Raw genomic sequence first — 19,370 nt, forward strand, 5'->3', positions numbered from 1 at the left:
ATGTCGGCTCTCCGTCCAAATCACAGGGAAAAGGCCCTTCCCAAGAACCTGAATGGCCTCATCGACCCGACAAAGACGGGAAAATATCCCGTTATCCTGAGCGACACTCTCCTCGGGCGTACCCAGAAGGAGGTCTTTACCTCTGTACGATGTACGTAACTCTCGCACCAAATTCCATCATTGAACCTCGATGCCGATGCCTGGACTAACATCTTCGCCTTCGCGACCTCACTGCAGACAATCACAAGCCAGAACTAGCCTCCGAGCCAGCGACAGCCAGACTAAAACCCGAGACCCCTGGCAGCAAGTCCAGTTTCGACCTCTCCTTTCCCGACGGCAACAATGGCATGTACGGCTACGCCGGTACTCGTACTATGGACGATAACCAATATGTCCTTTACTTCGATCCCAATAGGAAAGCCTTCATCCTCGACAAGATCGATTCCACCTTCCACATGAACGTTACCCGCACCCCGACCAACGACAACCCCGAGACCTTGCGCCAGCAGTTCGAGCAGCTCGACACATCCATAACCGCCACCCCCGAGGTTCGCAAACCCGCCGCCGCCGAAGTCAAGGAGAAGGACAAGTCCCCCGCGAAGCCAGCCTCCAAAGCCGCCGGTCCCAAGCGGCCCTCGGCCAGCAGCAACAAGAAAGCCCGTCCGCCGCCGCCACCAAAGAACATCACCCTCGCCCTGCCGACAAACGACGCGCCGCCACCGGCGCCCAAGGCCGCATCGCCGCCCAAGAAGAAGGCCAAGGCGCCCGCGGGCTCGGACGAGGAGGACGACGACGATGACGATGACTTTGGCCTGACGATAGAGTACCCCGACGAGCAGAAGAACAAGAGAGCCGACTTTTCGCCCGCCTTTGCGCCCAATATCCAGGTCCGCAGCTTCTCCGACTTTTTGCGCGACTCCGAGGCCGACGACGCTGACGGCGAGTCGGACCTGGAAGAGCGCGATTTCGCAAACTTTAACCTGCCGAGCCCGATGAACGGACAGCAGCGGCAACAGCAACACCATCACGACCAAGATGAGGATGCCGAGGGTGAGGTGGAGCAGATGGAGGTTGACTCGGAGCCCGACTTTGAGGACGCGTTGGAAGATGATTTGGAGGCGGAGCTGGAGAAGGAGCTCGAGGCTGCGAATAGCGGCGACGCTGAGGAGAGTGAGGTCAGTGAGGAAGATTAGAGGCCCCGCCGTCCTGGTGGTGCTTTCCTTGTCATTTTTTGTTGAGAGGCTTCCAACTGCCAAACTCCTCGCCTTGGTAAGGTGCGAGGGGAGAGTCAATTTCCCTGGGCAAGTCATTGGAAGAAGAGAGGTCTTATCGCGCGTGTTTCAAAAGAAAATCACCCTCATCGAGAGCGGCAGGTGATATAATGACGGCGTTTTTAACAGCAGGAACCAAAAAAGGAGTTACTGTCATTTTGTTGGCTTTCCTTTTTTTTCTTCACATATCAAGGCGGACTTCTTTTGCCCCGTCTTTGCGGGCGAGCCCAACCCAGGCAGGATATCTCACAGTCAAATGCGTCTTGTTGTTCTTGTTTTTCATCTCAGCCCAGGGGCTAGACAGTTACAGTACCTACACAAGAACAGAATTAACCTCGCCAAAACAGTCGAGTGTTCTACCCACGTCACGTTGGGTCTTTCTCTCTCTATGTGTGTGCGTGTTTGTGCTGTGACGATAACGATGTGCAAAGATGTCTGATTTCTCATTTGCGTCGAAAGGGGTGTTGGTACGGGGGCAAGTGGGTGAAATAATCGCTTGCCGCTCTATGGGTATCCTAGTACCTAGCTCTGTTTTTATTATTATTATTATCATTCCTTGTTATTCTTCTCAAGAGTATTCTCTAATGAATATAGAGAGAGTAAAGATAGTAGATATAATAGGGATAGTAGAAATAATCGAGGTAGTCGAAACTTGAAATAAAAAGACGAAAGGAATTAGAAAGTTAGGAATAATCAGTAGGTAAGTAAGCATCGTAGTCTGGTGTTGACCAACATCTTATTTCATCACCCACTTTGGGCGGGGATCTGGTGAGTGCTTTGAACATGCTTCAGTCTCACTTGGGATCCCCAACCAGATTGATCGTTTTCAAGTAACAGATTGCGTGTCCTGAGGTAGACCAAGACTTAAGGCAGAGGGGGGGGGGGGGGGGGTCGTGGATATGTAATTATTTGGCTCTGACGAAACGTATCATCCCCGTCTATCGGGCAACTTGCTTGTTTTCACCTCCGTCCCGAGGACGGTCTGCCTATCTTTTAATCTAGTGATCGGCTTTCCTGGTGTCAACGCATCCTCATAGGGACCAATGTCTCCTTTCCTGGCCTTGCCGGACAAAAGTTACCTGACCTCACACATCTACAACGAAACCCCACGTCCCATTCACAGTGGTTTGTCGTGTATGTGTATGTGTGTGTGTGTGCAGAAACAAAACACCCTCTCAGCTTTCAAACAACCTCCCACCGCGCAATCCACCCAACGCTCTCCCCGGCATTCCGCACAATACACAACGTCCCCTCCCTACCACCACCACCGCCACCATCCCTCACCGCCTCAGCAGCCTTCTCGGCAGCTAAACACCCAATCGCCGTCCCCCGCCCCTCAGCGAGACAATACGACCCCGTCGTCACGAAGCCCAGCAGATCGCTTTCGTCGGGGACGAGAGGGTGTTGCCCGTTCATATTCGTCTGGTTCGGTTTCGCGGGTAGCAGTGATGACACCTCGGCAGGTGGTGAGGCGAGGAGTTTCTGGGCGATGATTTGTTTTTGGGTTTCGAGGGGCAGATGCTTGGTTTGCTGGTGTCGTTGGTGTGTTGCTTTTCCGTTCTTCTTGGATGGGTATTTCACGCTCGCGCTGGAGACGGGGAGGGTGGCGAGCCATTGGGCTCGGAGGTTGGGGGGTAGACTGCTGCTGCTGCTGCTGTCGCCGCCTTGGACGGATGTCGTTGGCGCCGGGGGTGGCGGTACTGTCGCGGGGATTTCGGCGGAGGAGGTCGGATCGGTGGGCGCGGGGCGCGAGGGAAGGCGGTAGATTCTCGCGCAGGCGGTGGCGACGCCGCGGTTGAGGATTGAGATCTTTACGTTGATGACGGATCGCGGCGGTAATGGGGCTGGTGTTGCTGATGACGGCGACGATGTGTGTGCCTTGAAGGCGTCCTTGCGGATATGTTGGAGCGTCTTGAGGAACTCCCCCTCGGACGCGGCATCACTAGCGGCGGCGGCTCCCTCCTCTTCCTTCTTTGCTGGAGAAGGCTCATCAACCTCCATCTCATCTGCATCCACCGAAGCAGCAGCCCTCCTCTTCACCTCCTCTTCTCGACCCTTATCCGTCGTCGTTGTCGTCGTCTCCTCTCGGAACAAAAACTCTACGTCACACGCCCATCCACAGCCAACCTCCCCCTTCCGCCCGGCACCCAGATCCAACGACGCCCACGCGACCCGCTTACTCTTAGGCCGCCGCTCCCAGCTCGCCTTGCGCAGGCGCCGCTGTTCCACCTCCCACGCGGCGCCGGCGTCGGTGCCGAGGAAATCAAACGGGAAACACGGCGTAGCCCGCTCGAACGCGACCTGCCGGATCTGATCCAGCCCAGAGAAGCGCGGATTGCCGCCCGAGCTAAGGGGGAAGTGGACGAGGCTGTGCCACAGAGGCTGGATGCACCGCCATGGCGCGAGGACCGTCCAGTTCCCCTGAGAGCTGCTATTGCCGTTGCTACTGTTTCCGGCCGCGCGTGATGCTACCAGTATGACGGGTATCGGCGGATCTGCGTCCGAGACGCCTAGGTCTGTACCGGGACGCCTTGCCCCTTTGCGCCTGTCAATTGACTTTTGCGAGGGGAGTCTTGTGGCTGAAGCCCGCGCGTCTCGGTGGAAGAGGCCGTGGGGCTTCAGGTTGGTGTCCGCTGGCCAGTTGGCAAGTAGCTCGAGAGACTTGTTTTGCTCTTCTTCGTCGTCGGGGTCGGGCTGCGCGACTTTCCTCGGGGGGTATCGTAGGCGCGGGTCCATGATGGAGAAACTCAACGTGGCGTTGAGGGGAAGCGACGCGGGACTCATGAGGCTGTTCAGGCCCTCGAAAATGTCTGCGTGCTGTTCTCTGAATCCTTCTTGCGTATGGTATGGGTGCAGGATGCCCAGGAGGGCCTCGGTCGATGCGGGGCCGGTGAGTTCGATGCTGCCAATCTCGAAGCGCAGATCCTCGATATACATCCTGGGATTCTGCATCTTCACGAGCCGAAGAAGCTCATTGAAGACCTCGAGGAACGCGGAGGGGTGCACCCTCACAAAGACTTGTCGCTGAACCTTGACCGTCTGCGCCTCATCCCGATCCTCAGCAACCGGCTCAAGGGGGTTCCAGAGAATCGTTGCCGGGCAAACCTCCCGCCTCCCCCCGCTGCTTCCTCCCTTCACCTCCCTGCTCAAGAACCCGCTCCAGTGCCGCGTGCCCTCCCTCCACTTCCTCCCCCTCTCATTCCAACAACTCTCCTGCACGACGCCGAGCCGGCGCAGGACCTGCTCCACGCCCTTGGCCGACCCGTAGAGCCCAATCGTGCTAACGTAGCTCGTGTCCCAAGCGACGGCGCCCTTGTCGCCGTGGGACCGGTGCGTCGCCCGATACGTCTTCTCGTTGGGGGTCAGGGGTATCGCGAACCGCCAGAGCGGGTTCGCGGGCTCCGTCATGCGCGCCCGCTTGGCGTGCCACAGGTGCGTCGGCAGCCACGTCTTGTTGATCTGCCGTTTCCTAAACTTGGACTTGCGCTGCGGCGGGTCGTTGAGCTGGTTCCGGCGGATCTTGGGCCTCGGCGGCCGTGTCGTGACTGTGACTGCGCCTTTACTCGGTCCGTCAACGCCCGTCTTGCCCGTGTGCCCCTCGCCGTCCTTGTCTTTTGCCTTGGCCTTCTCCGCCTTCATCGCCCTCCTCCTCTTCTTCTCCGCAAGCATCCCCAACCTCTTTGCCGTCTCCGCCCGGATCCGCGCCCTCGTCGTCTTGGGCTTCCTGCGCTTCGAGAGCACCACGGGGGTGTTATCTTCCGCCATCTCCTTCAAAGCCCGCCTGCGCAGCCTCTTGGGTACCCTCTTTGCGTTGTGGCTCGCCGTCCGCCGCCTCAGCCCGCGGGGCACCTGTTGGAACGCCCGGCTCGTGGCCTCGGCTTTGGTGTGTCGCATGCTCTCCTCGAGCGCCCGGATCTCGAACTCGCGCGCGTTCAGGAAGGACTGGAGATCGAGCTCGCCGTCGCGCAGGGCCGCGTCCGAGGACTGCGCTGCGATTTCGCGGTCCTGGCGGATCTTGACGCGCTTTTGCGCCCATCCTCCTCCACCGCCTGCTGCGCCGTTGTTCCCTCCGCCATTGTCGCCTGAGGATCCCTGTTTCCGTTTGTTGGCGAAGGCGGACTTTAGGGGTCTCGAGTTAGAACCTGCTGCCGACATTGCTGGACATGGCGCGAGTGCAATGAGTGGGGATTGGGTTGTTGCGTCGTCGCGTCAAGGTGACTCTCTATGAGCTTGGAAAGTTTGGAGGTTCGAAAAATGTCTTATCTTATCGGGGAAGCTCTGCAGATGCCCCTGGGGTGGGTAGACGAAAATGAGGGGCGCACGATGTGGGGTCTGCAGCAGCGACGTTCACTCCTGCCGCTTCAGCTACCTTACTCATCAGGATGCCTTGAGGTATTCAAGCTTTCTTTCATCTCACTGGCTCAAGCTGAGAAGACACTCTGAGCAGAACAAGTTTCTGTAAACTCATATCTCTCATTTCCAAGTCCGCACGCCTATGAAGAAGCTCAATTTCTTTCACAATGATTTCGTGGCACTTGAAGCACTTGCTACAATTGAACCTATTCTGTAATATCTTACTTCCCCTTTCCCAGCACCCGTACAAATAAGCACCAATTGTAGCGACAATAGCATCCATAATGAGAAAGCACATCTCTGAACTACAACATCCTCCTCAGTCAACATAACTCTGCAAAATTCAGAGCCAGGGGCTAGGCGCTACTGCTGAAGTCCCCGGACAAGCTCAGTCTGACACCATCCATAGAGTTAGCCAGGATGGCGTGACTCACTGGAACGGGCGATCTCTCAGGCCGACCTAATAATAACTCACAACCCTTTCAAACGGCACCGTTGAAACCAATGATATTGTCCTGTCCAACTGCCACGTCTTGATTGTCCGATACCTGTTCCCATTGATGATTCACACTCTTATTTCAGACTAGTTGAGACCCTCACGATGTCCTTACACTCACCCAGACCGGACTTATGGCTAGAGCCAATGGACCCCCACAAACACCTTCAAGGCTTCCACGAACTATGTTCCGACGAGAAAGCGAATCTCTGGAGGTAATGTCACTGTTCCTGAATTCTACTTGCCATCCCTTGGGTATCACACAAACAATACACACAAAGAGAGAGAGAGAGAGAGAGAGAGAGAGAGAGAGAGAGAGAAGTCGCTAATCAGTTTTCATGCCTACAAAGCACCCGGCTCCACACAACTACCCTCGAAGCCTCCAAAGAGCGCATAGTAGTCAACAACCCAGGGACTGAACCCTGGCACCTAAGCTGTGCCGTAATGGTCTCGGACTACGCGTCCCTTCCTCCACTACCGGCGGAAGGCGGCAACAACGGGGTTCCTGCCACCGACATCACCAGAGAGACCAAGATGATCGGAAGTATCAGGACGACGACGGTATCAGCTTGGGGACTGTCGATCGGGTACAAGCTGCGGTCCGATTGCTGGGGCAAAGGGTACGCCACGCGCGCGATCACGGCTTTTTTGGACATGTACTGGAGTCGTATGAGGTTGGCTCCGAGGAGGGAGATGGTTGTTGTCCCCGAGGTGCGGTCGTCAGCAACAGGAGGTCAGAGCAAACAAGGAGATGATGGTGCCCATGCCTCCTCTGCTGGAGATCTGGATCCAGGGTTGCAGATCAAAGGTAATGGGGCTACGGCAGCTGCTAGAGACGCAGAGAGCGACGATGACGACGGAGATCATATCGAGATCACGCACCTCATTGCGCAGGTTGATCTAGAGAATGTGGGCAGCATGAGAGTCTGTGAAAAGTGCGGCGGGAGGCTCGTTGCCGTCGAAAAGGAGTGCATCAAGGTGTGGCGGTTTGCCGAGATGAGGGATATGGCTGTGTGGAGGTTTGATAAACCTTCAGACAGTGTGTCGAGTCAAGCTTGAAGGGTTGACCGATCATTCTTCGGCCCTTCGGTGGGGCTTTTTAGACTCGACCGACGAAATGGCAATTCATGGGAAGGATTGTGTCTTTAATAAGGTCGAACCTCCCTTGAGCGATCAGTCGATTTCTGACCCTTCACAAAGTCTATAGGCATGGGAGAGATGAAGGTATCGTATATGTGTAAGATCCACCATTCTCCCTTCCAGGAAATTTTGTACCTATGGGTGTTTACATGAAATTACCCGGGGAAAGTTTCCCTTTTAAATACAAGAAGTAACAAATTCAAATATACAAAATAAGATTGAACGAGACCAAGAACTTATTTCTAGCTCTTGGTCACCTTGGTGACGCAGTTGATGTCGAGAAGACCAGTGTCGAGGTTGACGCAGAGCCATTGGGGGTTCTTGCCGCTCGGAGCCTTGACGTTGATCTTGGAGGCGTTGATGTTGACGCATTTCTGGCTGGTTATTAGTGCCATGGACTTTTGGGAAGAGGATTGGAAGAGAGAAACTTACGGAGGGGCTGCTGCAGACGAGGGATCCGACGCGGGGGTCGTTCTTGGAGGAGGCGGTGCCGTCAAAGTTCTTGAAGTAGATGTCGCTGATGGTCATGTTGGACTAAGACGGATGGTGTCAGTACTCCGATTTCTTATTTCTCGTCACATCAAAACCTGCCGGGAGAAACTTACAGGGTACTGGTTGCAGATAGTCTGGTTCTTCTGACCATAGCACTGATCGATAGTAATAGCATTGTCATTGTTGTCGTTGTGGAAGGTATCGTAGGTGACGTTCTTGACGTATCCCGAGCCGCCGCCGCCAGAGAGGTTGGGCTGGAAAGGGGTATCCATGCCGGGCCAGACCTTGATGCGGGCGCCGTCCGAGGCGTTGGACATGCTCGTGTTGTAGACGTAGAGGTTCTCGACAACGTCAAAGGTGCCAATGTACTGGCCGAGAGAGCCGACGGAGATGCCGTGGGAGCCGTTGCAGACGAGGTTCTGGACGACAATGTTTGTCGAGTTGGGCTTGAAGGAGACGCAGTCGTCGCCGTTGTTGATGACGGAGTTTTGGATGACGATGCCGTCGGAGCGGTAGGTGTCCCAGCCGTCGGTGTTCTTGGCCGGGTTGGAGGAGGTGGAGCCGACCTTGATGTTGATGTCGGAGATGAGGACGTCGGTGCTGTTTGCGATGAGGTTGAACCACTGTTTGGAGGCTTTTCTTAGTGGTCGTTCTTGAGATTCCAAATGAGGTGGATGAGAGTGAATGAGAGGTGGGTGAGAGTGAATGAGTGAGTGGGTGAGTGAATCTTACCTGAGGGGAGTTGACCATCTTCAAGCCGGTAATAGAGCCGCCGTGAAGACCATCAGTGACGAAGAGAATAGGTCTCTCAAGCGTAGCATTCGACGCGAACCGGTCCCACCACTTCTGGCCGTTACCGTTGAGCGTGCCGACGCCGTTGCCGTAAATGTTGACATCCTTACCGCCAAACTTCCACATGGAGGAAGAGATCTGGAAGGTGTACTTGAAGGTGCGGGGCAGCCAGTGGTCAATGTCGTCGCAAAAGTTGACGGTACCGGTGAGGGCGACGTCGACGGCGTTGAGGAACGTGAGGTCGAGCGGGTTGCAGACGGTGTACGTCTTGTCGAGGACGACGGTGCCGCCGTTGTTGCAGCTGTGGAAGGCCTGGAGGATGGCGGCCGAGTCGTCGCTGCCGTTGGTGCCGGCCTTGACGGCGCAGGTCTTTGTCCTCGGGGCGGAGGCGGGGAAGGCGCGGCCCGGGTGGAAGGGGGCGGCCTTGATGTCTGGGCGGCCACCGGCGGCGGCGTGGGTGAAGGGCACCAGGGCGGCGGCGAGGAGACCACCGAGCAGGGTTGGAGCGACCATGGTGAACAGTAATTGGATGGGCAAAAAAAAGAATGAACAAGTCAAAGGAATGTAACGGCGGTCAGGATTGTTCTGATGCCAAGGACGATTGGGGGTAGTTTGCCAAGCAATTGGAGAAGCTGTACAAAGCCGTTTTGAGACTGCTACGCTGCGAAAGGGCTGGGGAAAGGATTTATATCAGATCTTCCGCGGTGACAGTGAGTGTTGGAGCCCTTTGAAGTTCGGGAAGGGGATATGCGCCGATGCGGAGCAGGGGGGGCAAGCTTCTCGGCGTTGGAAGGATATCCACCATGAATGACACGGCGATAGCTCGATTAGGGATGACTACTGTAGGTGAAGCAGGGGCACTAGAGAAGGGGTCTAGCTAGTAGCAAGGGCAAGATTGGAGAAAGAGCACATGGCATGGGACCATGGGCTGCAATTTTTCCGTCCATATGAAGGGGTTTGAGTCTTCAGGGAAGAACGGCAGGGGCACATGGGGATGAGATGGAAGGACGAGACGGCAAAGCTTCGCCGTCATTAGGTACTCGCAGAGCTTCGATGGACGGAAAGCGAACGGATACATGGAGCTAAACCATGAGGGGGACAAGGCGGACGGTTATTCATCTGAACGTCTGGGTACGAAGGAAGAGAGAAGACAGCCAACAAAATCAAGCTTTTGTGTTTTATATGGCGGAACCGGGAACATGCTGGTGAGTGGTAGCCTGCGGTGATCTCCGCCGTTTCCGAGAAAAGCTTAGCAGGAGAAAATCTGGCAGGAGATGAATATAGTGATGGTGCTTTGGAAGACTTTGGACATGGAGTCCCGGGCGAGCCCCTCAGGGGAAATAATGTTTCTTTTGAAGGGGATGGAGGCTGAGAGAACTTACACGTGTAAGATTCAAAGAGAGTGAAAGTGAAAGTAAGAGTGAGAGTCAGTATGAGAGAGAGAAGGAGAGGAACGGGAATTGGAGACGGGCAGAAAAAGGTGACGGAAAAGAAAAAGAGTGGGCCAATGACAAGGTTTCCCGAGTGCTTATTGGGCAATTCCAAGCTATCAATTACAGTGCGGGCTAGCGCTAATTAAGGGCCAACAGAGGGGCACCTCTCGCGAACTTTCACTGATTGGTGCCCCTGAAGGCGTGCAGTGGACTTTCAGCGTTATGTACTGCGTACTGAGGTGGACTTGCCAGGGTTACCCCACGTACCCAGTGTGGGGGAGCTCGCAGGCCAAGCCGGTTGGCTTACGCCCATGCCGCGTTTCCGAAGGCTTGGTTTTGCTTGATTTCCGGCCCCCTTCATATCTCTTCTCAGTACGTAGATACCTTGGACTCTCGCCGGTTGTCAAGTTGCCATTTCCCCGCGTCATCGACAACCGCCGTTGACACTTACCGACACTAAATTTCGTGGCTTATGGCTAGCGTAAGTGCCCTGCGAGGCCCTGCAAGCTGTGGTTCGTGGAATTCGCCGGCTGCAGTTCTTCCACCTGCACGTCTGTAGAAGCCCTGCAGAGCCCCAAAAGTTGGGGATTCGAACTCCTCATTTTCCCCAACTTTTGACCTGGTAGCCTACGGCACTCCCATGTGCTCATCATGTTCGTCCCATTGCCGCGCTTCTTCTTCCCCATGGGACACAAATATTCCTTGGACACGTCTGCCGGCGATGGGATTTCCGGGGTAATAACTCCGTCTTTTACCCCGCGCGTCCAACCCGGGGGAAGAGAGAGAAACAGAAAGAGAAACAGAAAGAGAGAGGGAGAGGGAGAGGGAGAGGGAGAGTCGTAAGCTGAGCTGATGTACTTCGTACTGTTGATAGTCGATGGAGGCCGCGAACTGCGAGTTTTGCGAGATTTTCGCTTTTCTCCTGAGGGGCCAATATGGTATACTTTGGCGCTGCCACTGCAAGTGCCACATCTGACTCCGCCCACAATACGCGCGCTTGAGCTTTGTATGCGTGTTTGCCTTGCTCTTTGTAAGTGTGCAAGTTGTTGACAGCCCTTCGATTCTATTACGGCGAGACTTGAACCCGGGACAGGGGGGATACCCGGAAAACCTGCTCCCGCCCCCAACTCGCGAGCTGTCGAGGAGATTGTGACAAGCATCGGGTAATATGGGCAAGGGAAAGCTCAGGCTGGCAGAGTAGCACTGGCCAAGGTAGTCAAGGGTAGGTAGCAATGGGACGGACGGGAAGGATATATAGCAAACCCCATCCAGATCATCGGGTCGCTTTGTTCAGCTTGTTCAGAAGAATACCACCTCAACCACCACGCTCTTTTTTTTTTGTATATATCTTTAAGCTCGGCCGGGTCTTCGCTCTTCCTCCTTCCTCTAGCTCTTCCTCTTCCTCTCTCTTTACGAGTAACTTTGTAAGTGAGAGAACCAGGAAACAGGCTCCAAGATGAAGGCATCCATCCTCCTCTCCGGAGCCCTCGCCTCCCTGGCCATCGCCGCGATCCCCTCAGGCCCGGCAAAGACCTACGCAGCATGCCAAAAGAAGACCTGCAATAACCCCTTCGAGGGCTGCCCCCCAGACACCATCTTCGTCTCAAAGACCTCCAAACACGCAAACTTCACAACCATCCAAGACGCCATCGCCTCCCTCCCCCACGACACAACAGCCCACACAATCCTCATCGCACCAGGCATCTACGTAGAGCAACTCAACGTAACCCGCCCCGGCCCCCTCACCCTGCTGGGCATGACCGACTCCCCCAGCACGGGAATCTCCTACTCCGCCTCGGGCAACGCCACGGCCGGCAACGCCCAAAACGAGGTCCAAGTCCTCTTCAACGCTACAAATCACAACGTCCGCTTCCCGGACAACGCTTACACCAGCGTCCTCTCCGTCGGCCCCACCCTCAACGCCACGCTCACCGGCTCCGGACCCACGGGCTTCCCCGTGCCCGCCGACACGCCCTTCGGCTGCGCCGACTTCCGCGCCTACAACATTGACTTCCGCAACGACGAGTACCCGTACTCCAACGGCCCCGCGCACGCCGTGGGCGTGAGCAGGGCCAACGCCGGGTTCTACTCGTGCGGGCTGTACGGGTGGCAGGATACCCTGTACGTCGGGAAGCTGGGCAACGCCTACTTCTACGACAATGTCATTGCCGGCCAGACGGATTTCCTGTACGGGTTCGGCACGGCGTACATTGAGAAGTCGACGCTCTCGCTGAGGAACTGCGGCGGCGGTATCACTGCTTGGAAGGGTATGTTTTCCTTTCTCTGTCTCTCCCAAGCCACCATCATCCCATAAAAACTAACACAAAAGATGACAGGAACGAACACAACCTTTGAAAACAAGTACGGAGTCTACATCTCCGACTCCCAAGTCCTCGCCGCCAACGCCTCCGTCGCGCCCACCATCCGCGGCGCCTGCGCCCTCGGCCGCCCCTGGAATGCCCAGCACCGCTCCATCTTCATGCAGTCCTTCTTTGATGCTTCGATCAAGCCCCAGGGCTACATTGAGTGGCAGGCCAGCGAGCCGCGCGTCAACAACTACACCTTCATGGCCGTCTACGACGACCGCGGACCGGGCTGGACGCCCGAGCAGATGAAGGCGAGCAATGTGACGATCGTGCTGGACGACGCGGGCGCGGCGCCGTACAGGGAACCCAAGGACGTGTTCCAGACGCCCGAGGGGGAGTTTGGGTTTGTTAGCTGGGTTGACCAGAGTGTGTTGAGGTCGTGAGGGTGGTGGTGACTATGCCTCGCTCTTGTGGTGAAGAAGAATGGTTAGGGGGGACTGTTTAGTGAGAAAAGGCAGATTAATCTCAAAACTAGACTACAGAAAAAAAGTAATTCCCTTCCTCTCGTTCCATTTCATTCAGTGCAACATTCATCATCTGCTTCCTGCGTGACGTTGAAGATCCGTGCCATTCGGCCCATTCCTCGTAGTCTCTGAGAAAGCCCAGTGTTCAACACCACTCCTTTTTTTTCGTTCCTGTTCCTATTCTGTCGTGCAAAGTCGTCGTTCAGAAATGATAACGTGACAAAGTTCGCAAATTTCCACACACACACAATAAAATCCTTCTTGTACCCCTTCAGTCAATCACAATAGGCGAGTCCTTCAGCCCAGACTGCACCGGCTCTGGAGACGGTCCAAGCGACATCGTCCTCGACCGAGACCGGTACCGGTAATAAGACAGCGGCGTGTCAGGGGTATCCGGGCTCCTAGACGCCTCGGGCACGTCAGACATCTCAATGTCGGAGTCCCCGTAGAACTTGATCTCAATCTGATCATCTTCATCTTCATCAAGCACCATAGCGTTGTTCGCAGAGTCTCCCTGGGTTCTCAAGAGCGACGGCATCGCGACGGGAACAGGGACGCGGCGCGGCGTAGGCGTAGGCGCAGGCGCCTCGGTCAGGAACACCAATTCTCTTCCGCCAACGCTGGCTCTTCCGCCAACGCTGGCTCTTCCGCCAACGCTGGCTCTCACGTCGCAGGCAGGGGCGAGGCCGTCCTCGGCTAGAAGCCAATTCTTGAGGTGCTCATAGAGCGGTCGTACAACGCACGCCGGGAATGCATTCCCGATTTGCTTCTTCAAGACTGACTTGGGAGCCTTGGGGAATTGATGCCAGAAGGGGAACCCCTGAAGGCTGGCGAACTCACGCACCGTGTAGGCTCTGGTATTCGAATAGTGCATATTTCCGCCTCCCGAGCATGTGATGGCTCTCTTCAGGATCTCATCCGGGCTGGACACGACTGAGCCCGTGGGCAAAGTGTCTCTCATCTCCTCCTCCGGGTTGTGCCAGGAGCAGTCATTCGTGATCCTCTCGAGTGCTTTCTTGATAGTCACGTACTTTTCCAGACCGCCGGCTCCCGTCTCAGAGTGAGTTGCTCTGGGAAAGGGGGGCAACTTCTCTCCGGGACAGGCGCCAATCATAATCAGTCTCTTTCGGACTTGAGGGAGTCCCCAGGTCTGGAGATGGACCAGCTTCCAAGTTACAGAATACCCGAACTCGGTGAACCCCATCAGAAGAGTGTTAAAAAAGGGTGAGTAGGCCGGCTGCAGTATTCCAAAGGTCTGTTCCAGCGTAAAGAGTCGAGGGCGCACTTTCTCGACGAGACTTCTGCAGGCAAAGAGCGAGGCGATATTGGCCTCGTCGTTTTGTCCCGCGACGGTGTGAGCCGGTGACCATGTCTGACATGGTGGCGACAGATGGAGAACGTCAACTCTCATTGGGACATCTTTTTGGTGAAGAATAAACTCGTCGACAGTCATCTCGAAGAGATTGGTATCCGGGAAGTTTTGGCGGTAGGTGTTGCACGCCCGGTCCCAGGAGTCGACGGCATGTTGGACCTTCATCCCTGCCCGCTCGGCGCCTCTCGAGAAGCCGCCGGCGCCGCAGAAAGAATCGAAGACTGTGTATTTCTGCTTCTCGGTGGGTTTTCCAAGCACCTGAGGCTGCGTCTCTGGAAGATGTGCGCCTCCGCGGATTGTCACGCCTCGCCAGTCAGATCGCAAATCTTCCTCAGATACCCTAAAGTCTTCTCGTTCGACTTCGTGCTCTCGAACACGTTCCAACGTCCAATGATGAGCTTTGCTTATTTTCTTCTCGCGTGAGTCTCGGTAGTGAACGAAGTACTTCCACCGACACACCAGTGGACCTTCCTTCTCGACTGCTTCTAGGTTGGCGAAGGCTTTCGGGTCATAGCGATGGTGCGGGTAGAGCGCATTCGTAGTGTGAAAGCTTCTGGAAGGTCCGATGATTGCCGACAAGGGGACCTCAATGCTTGCCTGCTCGTTGATCGTCCTGTCGTCGTTTTCGTCTAGTTCGTAGACGACGGCCACCTCATTCAACTTTCGCGGCAACTTGGCCATGAGTGAGCGTACTCTGACAAACGGCAGTCCGGTAATTGTGATTTCGTTGGTGATCAAATCCTCCGTGATCTTTTTCACCAGAAGAAAATGCGGCTCTAGCGCCGATTTGGGGCATTGCGAAGGATCCAGCTCATAAAACTTCTTGAGCTTGATCAGCCGTTGGCCAGTTCCTATGCTCTGGTGATGACGCTCAGGATTCTTGGCGGGGAGCGGTTGGCGACGTCGTCGACGGTGTCGGACAACCGGGTCATCTTCAACAGTAAGATCGATAAGATTTTCGAGTTCTATGTCGGCGATGTCCTCTTCTTTCTGTTCCAGGACGTCGAAATCACTGTTGATGGTGACGACAGAGTTCTCTCGGCCTTGAGGGCGATAGGCATTGACCCTTCGCTGCCATTCTGTCGTGGTTTTATCCTCAGATGTGTGATCATCATCCACGACGATGGCAGCGAAGGGGCTACTGCCCGAGAATACAGCGGTAGCCATTGCTTTGATGGTCGAGGACTGGCTGTCTGATCAGCTGGGGGTGCAAGATAAAGAGGGTGAAACGACGTACAAGGCTACCTCTCTTCTAAGAACCTAAGAACTGTGTATGGAAAGTTGTCGGTATTCGAGTCTGTTGGTTTGTTGGTCTCAGCCTGACGAACCTTGGTGAGACTATCCTCTTCCACCCTATAATGGACTTGTTCGTTGAACCTTGCCTGCTGCTTGGCGCCGATTCAGGCACTTGGTCGCTCAGATCTTGGTTGCGCCGCTCGAGATGTTGTCAAAACGAAAGGTCCAAGTGGGATAGTTGGAGGTGAGAAAAGTCTGTGAGGCGTCAATTTCTCAGATTGAGAAGATGAAGCCGATTGGGCGTACCTAAGGGGTTGAAGTTGCCCTCGAGGCAGGAGCTACGGCTACTGCCTGCCCAATGGAGGACAGGATAGGGAAGAACGAGGAGTATTTGAGGGTGGAGAAGTTTCTGATATGGATCTAGCATGTGAAGAAGATTCAGACCATCTGAATATTTGGTAGAGTACTTGAAAACAACCGGATAGGTCGCTGGTCAGGTAATCCCCTGCTTCTTTTGAAATGGATAACCCGACTTGCTCTCGCCCTCACCTCACCTCCCATGGCTGTTCTTGACCTCTTGACCCAGAGATCGATCATAACAGCAACTTTGAAGTCTTTCATGTGAAGTCTTTCAGTCATATTCTCATCCATTTGAACGCCACCTCAGAGGCCTAAGTACAGATTTGAGCTCCCGAGATGGCGCGATAAATAACATAGAATAACATCATACCGCCTTGACGCCTAACTATCGTCTGCTTGCTTAAGCGTGTCATAACTTCCCTCCGTGACTTTGTCATCGACGAATGACACAAAATCCTCAAAATATCTTCAAACTCATTGTGTGAGTGCTTGGACATTTCCTTGTGGGCCTTGCCTCCCTTCACCAACGACCATAGTGAATGCTTAAGCTGGTTTCATAGGCTCTTTCTTCCCTCTCTTCCATCTCTTTCTTTGGCACTCAAACATTACTAAAGCAACACAGGAACCTTTTCTTTCTTACACAAACTTGCATGAGTGAGGTTCCTCAGGCAGTGGCGATACTGTGAACAGCAGTAGATACCAAATGTAACGCCAGGGACCAGGGGGAATAAGGCAGGCACCCACACCTCTTGACGCCTTCCCACCTCTGCTTGAATTCCTTCCTTCCAAAATCGAGGCCAGGTACCTTTCAATCAATCCCATATGGATCCTTTTAGATAAGGTACGTAGTTGGGATGGAAGACCTCGCTTAATTCATCCGTAATACACAACGACGATTCACGCTTTCAACCAACCTCATCCCAACATCGCCCCTCAAAGCGTGATTGACAACGACCAACGACCCATAAACTTTCTAGACATCAACTCAGGGAAAGTCTCTACAAAATAAATGCATCAAGTCTCGAAACAAGCCAGAAACCTACCGATACCTCTTTTGCTATTGGGCCCCTGATCGCCATAACATTCCCCTACACTTGTGCCACGAAGTAGAGCACATTGTACTCGCGCTATCTCACTGGATCAATCAATAGCTACTGAGTCTTCGTGGACTGTTGACCTATTGTCCTATTCTTCTTGCACAATCATGCAAACTCGAAGTGCGACCAGGCGAGCTGCCCAGAAGATTCTTTTACCTTTAGAAGAAGCAGAAACGTCCAAACAGTCTCCTGGTAAGCGTGCCACCTTGTAAAGTGTCGTATCTCTAACAGACGAAGGAGGCACACACTCACTTGTAGATGAGAGAACACTTCCTTCACCAGTAGAAGATGGAACAGTCCAATTGGCCGTGGGTGCAAAAGCAATCCCACCACCAGCTGATGCAGGAGCGATCCAACTTCCAACGGACGCAGGAGCGATTCAATTGCCAGTACACAACGGGACGGTCCGTCGACCAGCAGATAAAGAGGCATTCTACCAAAACTCTACCACACATACCCCCCAAAGGAGTCCTCCAGAGCCAGCGGACCAAGAAAACGTGCGTTCACCAAAAGAAGACAGAAAGTTTTGGCTGGTTTCTATCAAGAACGCTACCAACAAAAGACCTTCAGGGGGCACAAGAATGTTACGATCGGCTGCTCCTGGGGTGAAGAGACACGCTGAAGACAACGAAGAGGATGATTACCATCCACAAGCGATTAAGCGAGTGAAAGCCGCATCCAAGGACTCATCATCTACCCAGGAGATCAGGGTAGATCTCCCCCATGGTTTAGGAAGTTACATTTCCAACCTGGAGGTCATCGTCAGAGATGAGAACTCGTTCCCAAACAGCTGCTCTGATGATTTTGCGTCGACGAGAAAGAACATGACTGCAGAAGATTTAGAGAAAGCTTCCAAGAGATACCGGCGATTAAAGAAGCCGACAACAGCGACCGTGGATCTCAGTGAGGCAAACGAAGAGACGATCGACAAAGCAGGAAGTGATCCAGATTCAACTGACGACCTAGATTCAGAGGACGAACAGAATGTCGTCAAGGAGAAGGATTATGGACTGATGCCAGGAGAGACACCGTACCGCGACTGGCCTGGACCTAGTGCAGGGGAGTGCCAGGTTGTCTACGACATCCTTGTTCAGGAATATCAAAAGAGAGAGCAGAGTGAAGAGCCTGCGAAGCGCAAAGCACTTAACTTTATCCAGCCAGCCACAATACCGCCAGCTTCTGCCAATGTCGCTGGTTGTGGAGAAGTGCCATGCTTGGTTGATGCCATGATGAGAACAATCATCAGCCAGTCGGTCACCCGAGAAAGCGCCGACAAGGTGATAGAAAATATCATCAAACTGATTGGTATGCTTGACAAGAAAGGACCTGGCCCAGAGAGTATCAATTGGAATGCTCTGCGAAAGGCCCCGAAAGATGCAGTGCTGGAGGCTTTTCGACCAGGTGGACTTGGTCCCACAAAGTATAATGCCATCAAGACGTGCCTTAGCATGATTCGCAAAGATAACAAGAAAAGGGCAAAGATGTACCTCAAGGAGAAAGACACGAAAGATCCCAGCAATTCGCCTGGGACAGCGAGATTGAGCCCAGAACAAAGGGAACACCAGCTGAGCAAGATTAATGCGGGCATACTAACACTGGATCACATCCGAATCATGAAGCCACATGATGCAATGCTGGAACTCGTCAAATACCCCCAGGTCGCAGTCAAGACTGCTTCTTGTCTTCTACTATTCAATTTGCAGATGCCCAGCTTTGCGGTCGACACCCATGTACATCGGATGACAAGATGGCTGGGATGGGCCCCCATGAAAGCAAGCCCGAACGACACATACATGCACTGCGACTTTCGAGTACCCGACCACCTCAAGTATGGACTTCATCAGTTGTTCATTGAGCACGGTGGAAATTGCTACCGTTGCCAAGGGTCGACAGTGGAAGGTACTACGAAGTGGAATAGTACTGTCTGTCCACTTGAGCACCTCCTGGCTCGTGACAAGAAACAGACTCAGGCGAAGGTGAAGAACAAGAGTGTGAGAGAGTCGGGCAGACTCGATGTGTGGGTAAAATTCACCAAGCCTCAAGCTGGTGTATCAGGGGCCGATTAGACGAACATATTGTTTAGCCCGGGGTGGAGAGCATTAGGTCCCTGGGACCAAGGGAATGCGATACATTGTTTTTAGGTGGCTGGATCTATCATCGAGATGGATCATCCGCAAAAGAGACACGTCATGAAAAGACTATTTTTGGGGGAGGCATCTGGAGGATCTATTATCTGCGGCGGGTCGCCATTCTCATCCACAGCATGGTGTGATGGGCGCACGAAGTTACCCAGAAGGGCATATGGGGGGTGCTTTCATTTGGGAGATCTGATTGCGGACCGGCGGGATTCAACTAGCTTGAGCAAAAACATGAATGAGAACTGCTAGGCAGTGACACTCCCTGATTTCCACTATGCCATACATTAATGTTGCTATTGCACTAACTTGAGCCCGAGGGAGCTCCTTGCTATTTGTGACGACTTTGTCTGTGATTCATAT

At 54.1% G+C, this 19,370-nt stretch overlaps 7 protein-coding genes across 7 annotated transcripts; 4 read left to right on the forward strand and 3 right to left on the reverse strand.

The window, feature by feature from the left end:
* Window positions 1-1,193, forward strand: CTAM01_09540 (ELL-associated factor; the record flags this gene model as incomplete). Its single annotated transcript, XM_060525559.1, has 2 exons — window positions 1-151; window positions 238-1,193. 2 exons carry the CDS (start codon window positions 1-3, stop codon window positions 1,191-1,193), a joined length of 1,107 nt encoding a protein of 368 aa, XP_060379805.1.
* A 1,260-nt stretch (window positions 1,194-2,453) lies between these two features.
* Window positions 2,454-5,426, reverse strand: CTAM01_09541 (POPLD domain-containing protein; the record flags this gene model as incomplete). Its single annotated transcript, XM_060525560.1, has 1 exon — window positions 2,454-5,426. The coding sequence occupies one exon, from the start codon at window positions 5,424-5,426 to the stop codon at window positions 2,454-2,456; it is 2,973 nt and encodes a 990-aa protein (XP_060379806.1).
* Window positions 5,427-6,564: 1,138 nt separating this feature from the next.
* Window positions 6,565-7,179, forward strand: CTAM01_09542 (uncharacterized protein; the record flags this gene model as incomplete). The annotated part of the gene is made up of 1 exon (XM_060525561.1): window positions 6,565-7,179. One exon carries the CDS (start codon window positions 6,565-6,567, stop codon window positions 7,177-7,179), a length of 615 nt encoding a protein of 204 aa, XP_060379807.1.
* Window positions 7,180-7,502: 323 nt separating this feature from the next.
* Window positions 7,503-9,057, reverse strand: CTAM01_09543 (polygalacturonase; the record flags this gene model as incomplete). The annotated part of the gene is made up of 4 exons (XM_060525562.1): window positions 7,503-7,634; window positions 7,693-7,794; window positions 7,866-8,375; window positions 8,485-9,057. The coding sequence occupies 4 exons, from the start codon at window positions 9,055-9,057 to the stop codon at window positions 7,503-7,505; spliced, it is 1,317 nt and encodes a 438-aa protein (XP_060379808.1).
* A 2,376-nt stretch (window positions 9,058-11,433) lies between these two features.
* CTAM01_09544 (pectinesterase) lies at window positions 11,434-12,726 on the forward strand (the record flags this gene model as incomplete). The annotated part of the gene is made up of 2 exons (XM_060525563.1): window positions 11,434-12,244; window positions 12,314-12,726. The coding sequence occupies 2 exons, from the start codon at window positions 11,434-11,436 to the stop codon at window positions 12,724-12,726; spliced, it is 1,224 nt and encodes a 407-aa protein (XP_060379809.1).
* Window positions 12,727-13,078: 352 nt separating this feature from the next.
* Window positions 13,079-15,346, reverse strand: CTAM01_09545 (C-5 cytosine-specific DNA methylase; the record flags this gene model as incomplete). Its single annotated transcript, XM_060525564.1, has 1 exon — window positions 13,079-15,346. One exon carries the CDS (start codon window positions 15,344-15,346, stop codon window positions 13,079-13,081), a length of 2,268 nt encoding a protein of 755 aa, XP_060379810.1.
* A 2,107-nt stretch (window positions 15,347-17,453) lies between these two features.
* On the forward strand, window positions 17,454-18,938 carry CTAM01_09546 (HhH-GPD family base excision DNA repair protein; the record flags this gene model as incomplete). Its single annotated transcript, XM_060525565.1, has 1 exon — window positions 17,454-18,938. The coding sequence occupies one exon, from the start codon at window positions 17,454-17,456 to the stop codon at window positions 18,936-18,938; it is 1,485 nt and encodes a 494-aa protein (XP_060379811.1).
* Between the last annotated feature and the right edge of the window lie 432 nt (window positions 18,939-19,370).

Source organism: Colletotrichum tamarilloi (genome assembly GCF_030869305.1).
Source record: "Colletotrichum tamarilloi strain Tom-12 chromosome Unknown Scaffold_38.1, whole genome shotgun sequence".
NCBI classification, from domain to species: Eukaryota; Fungi; Ascomycota; class Sordariomycetes; order Glomerellales; family Glomerellaceae; genus Colletotrichum; species Colletotrichum tamarilloi.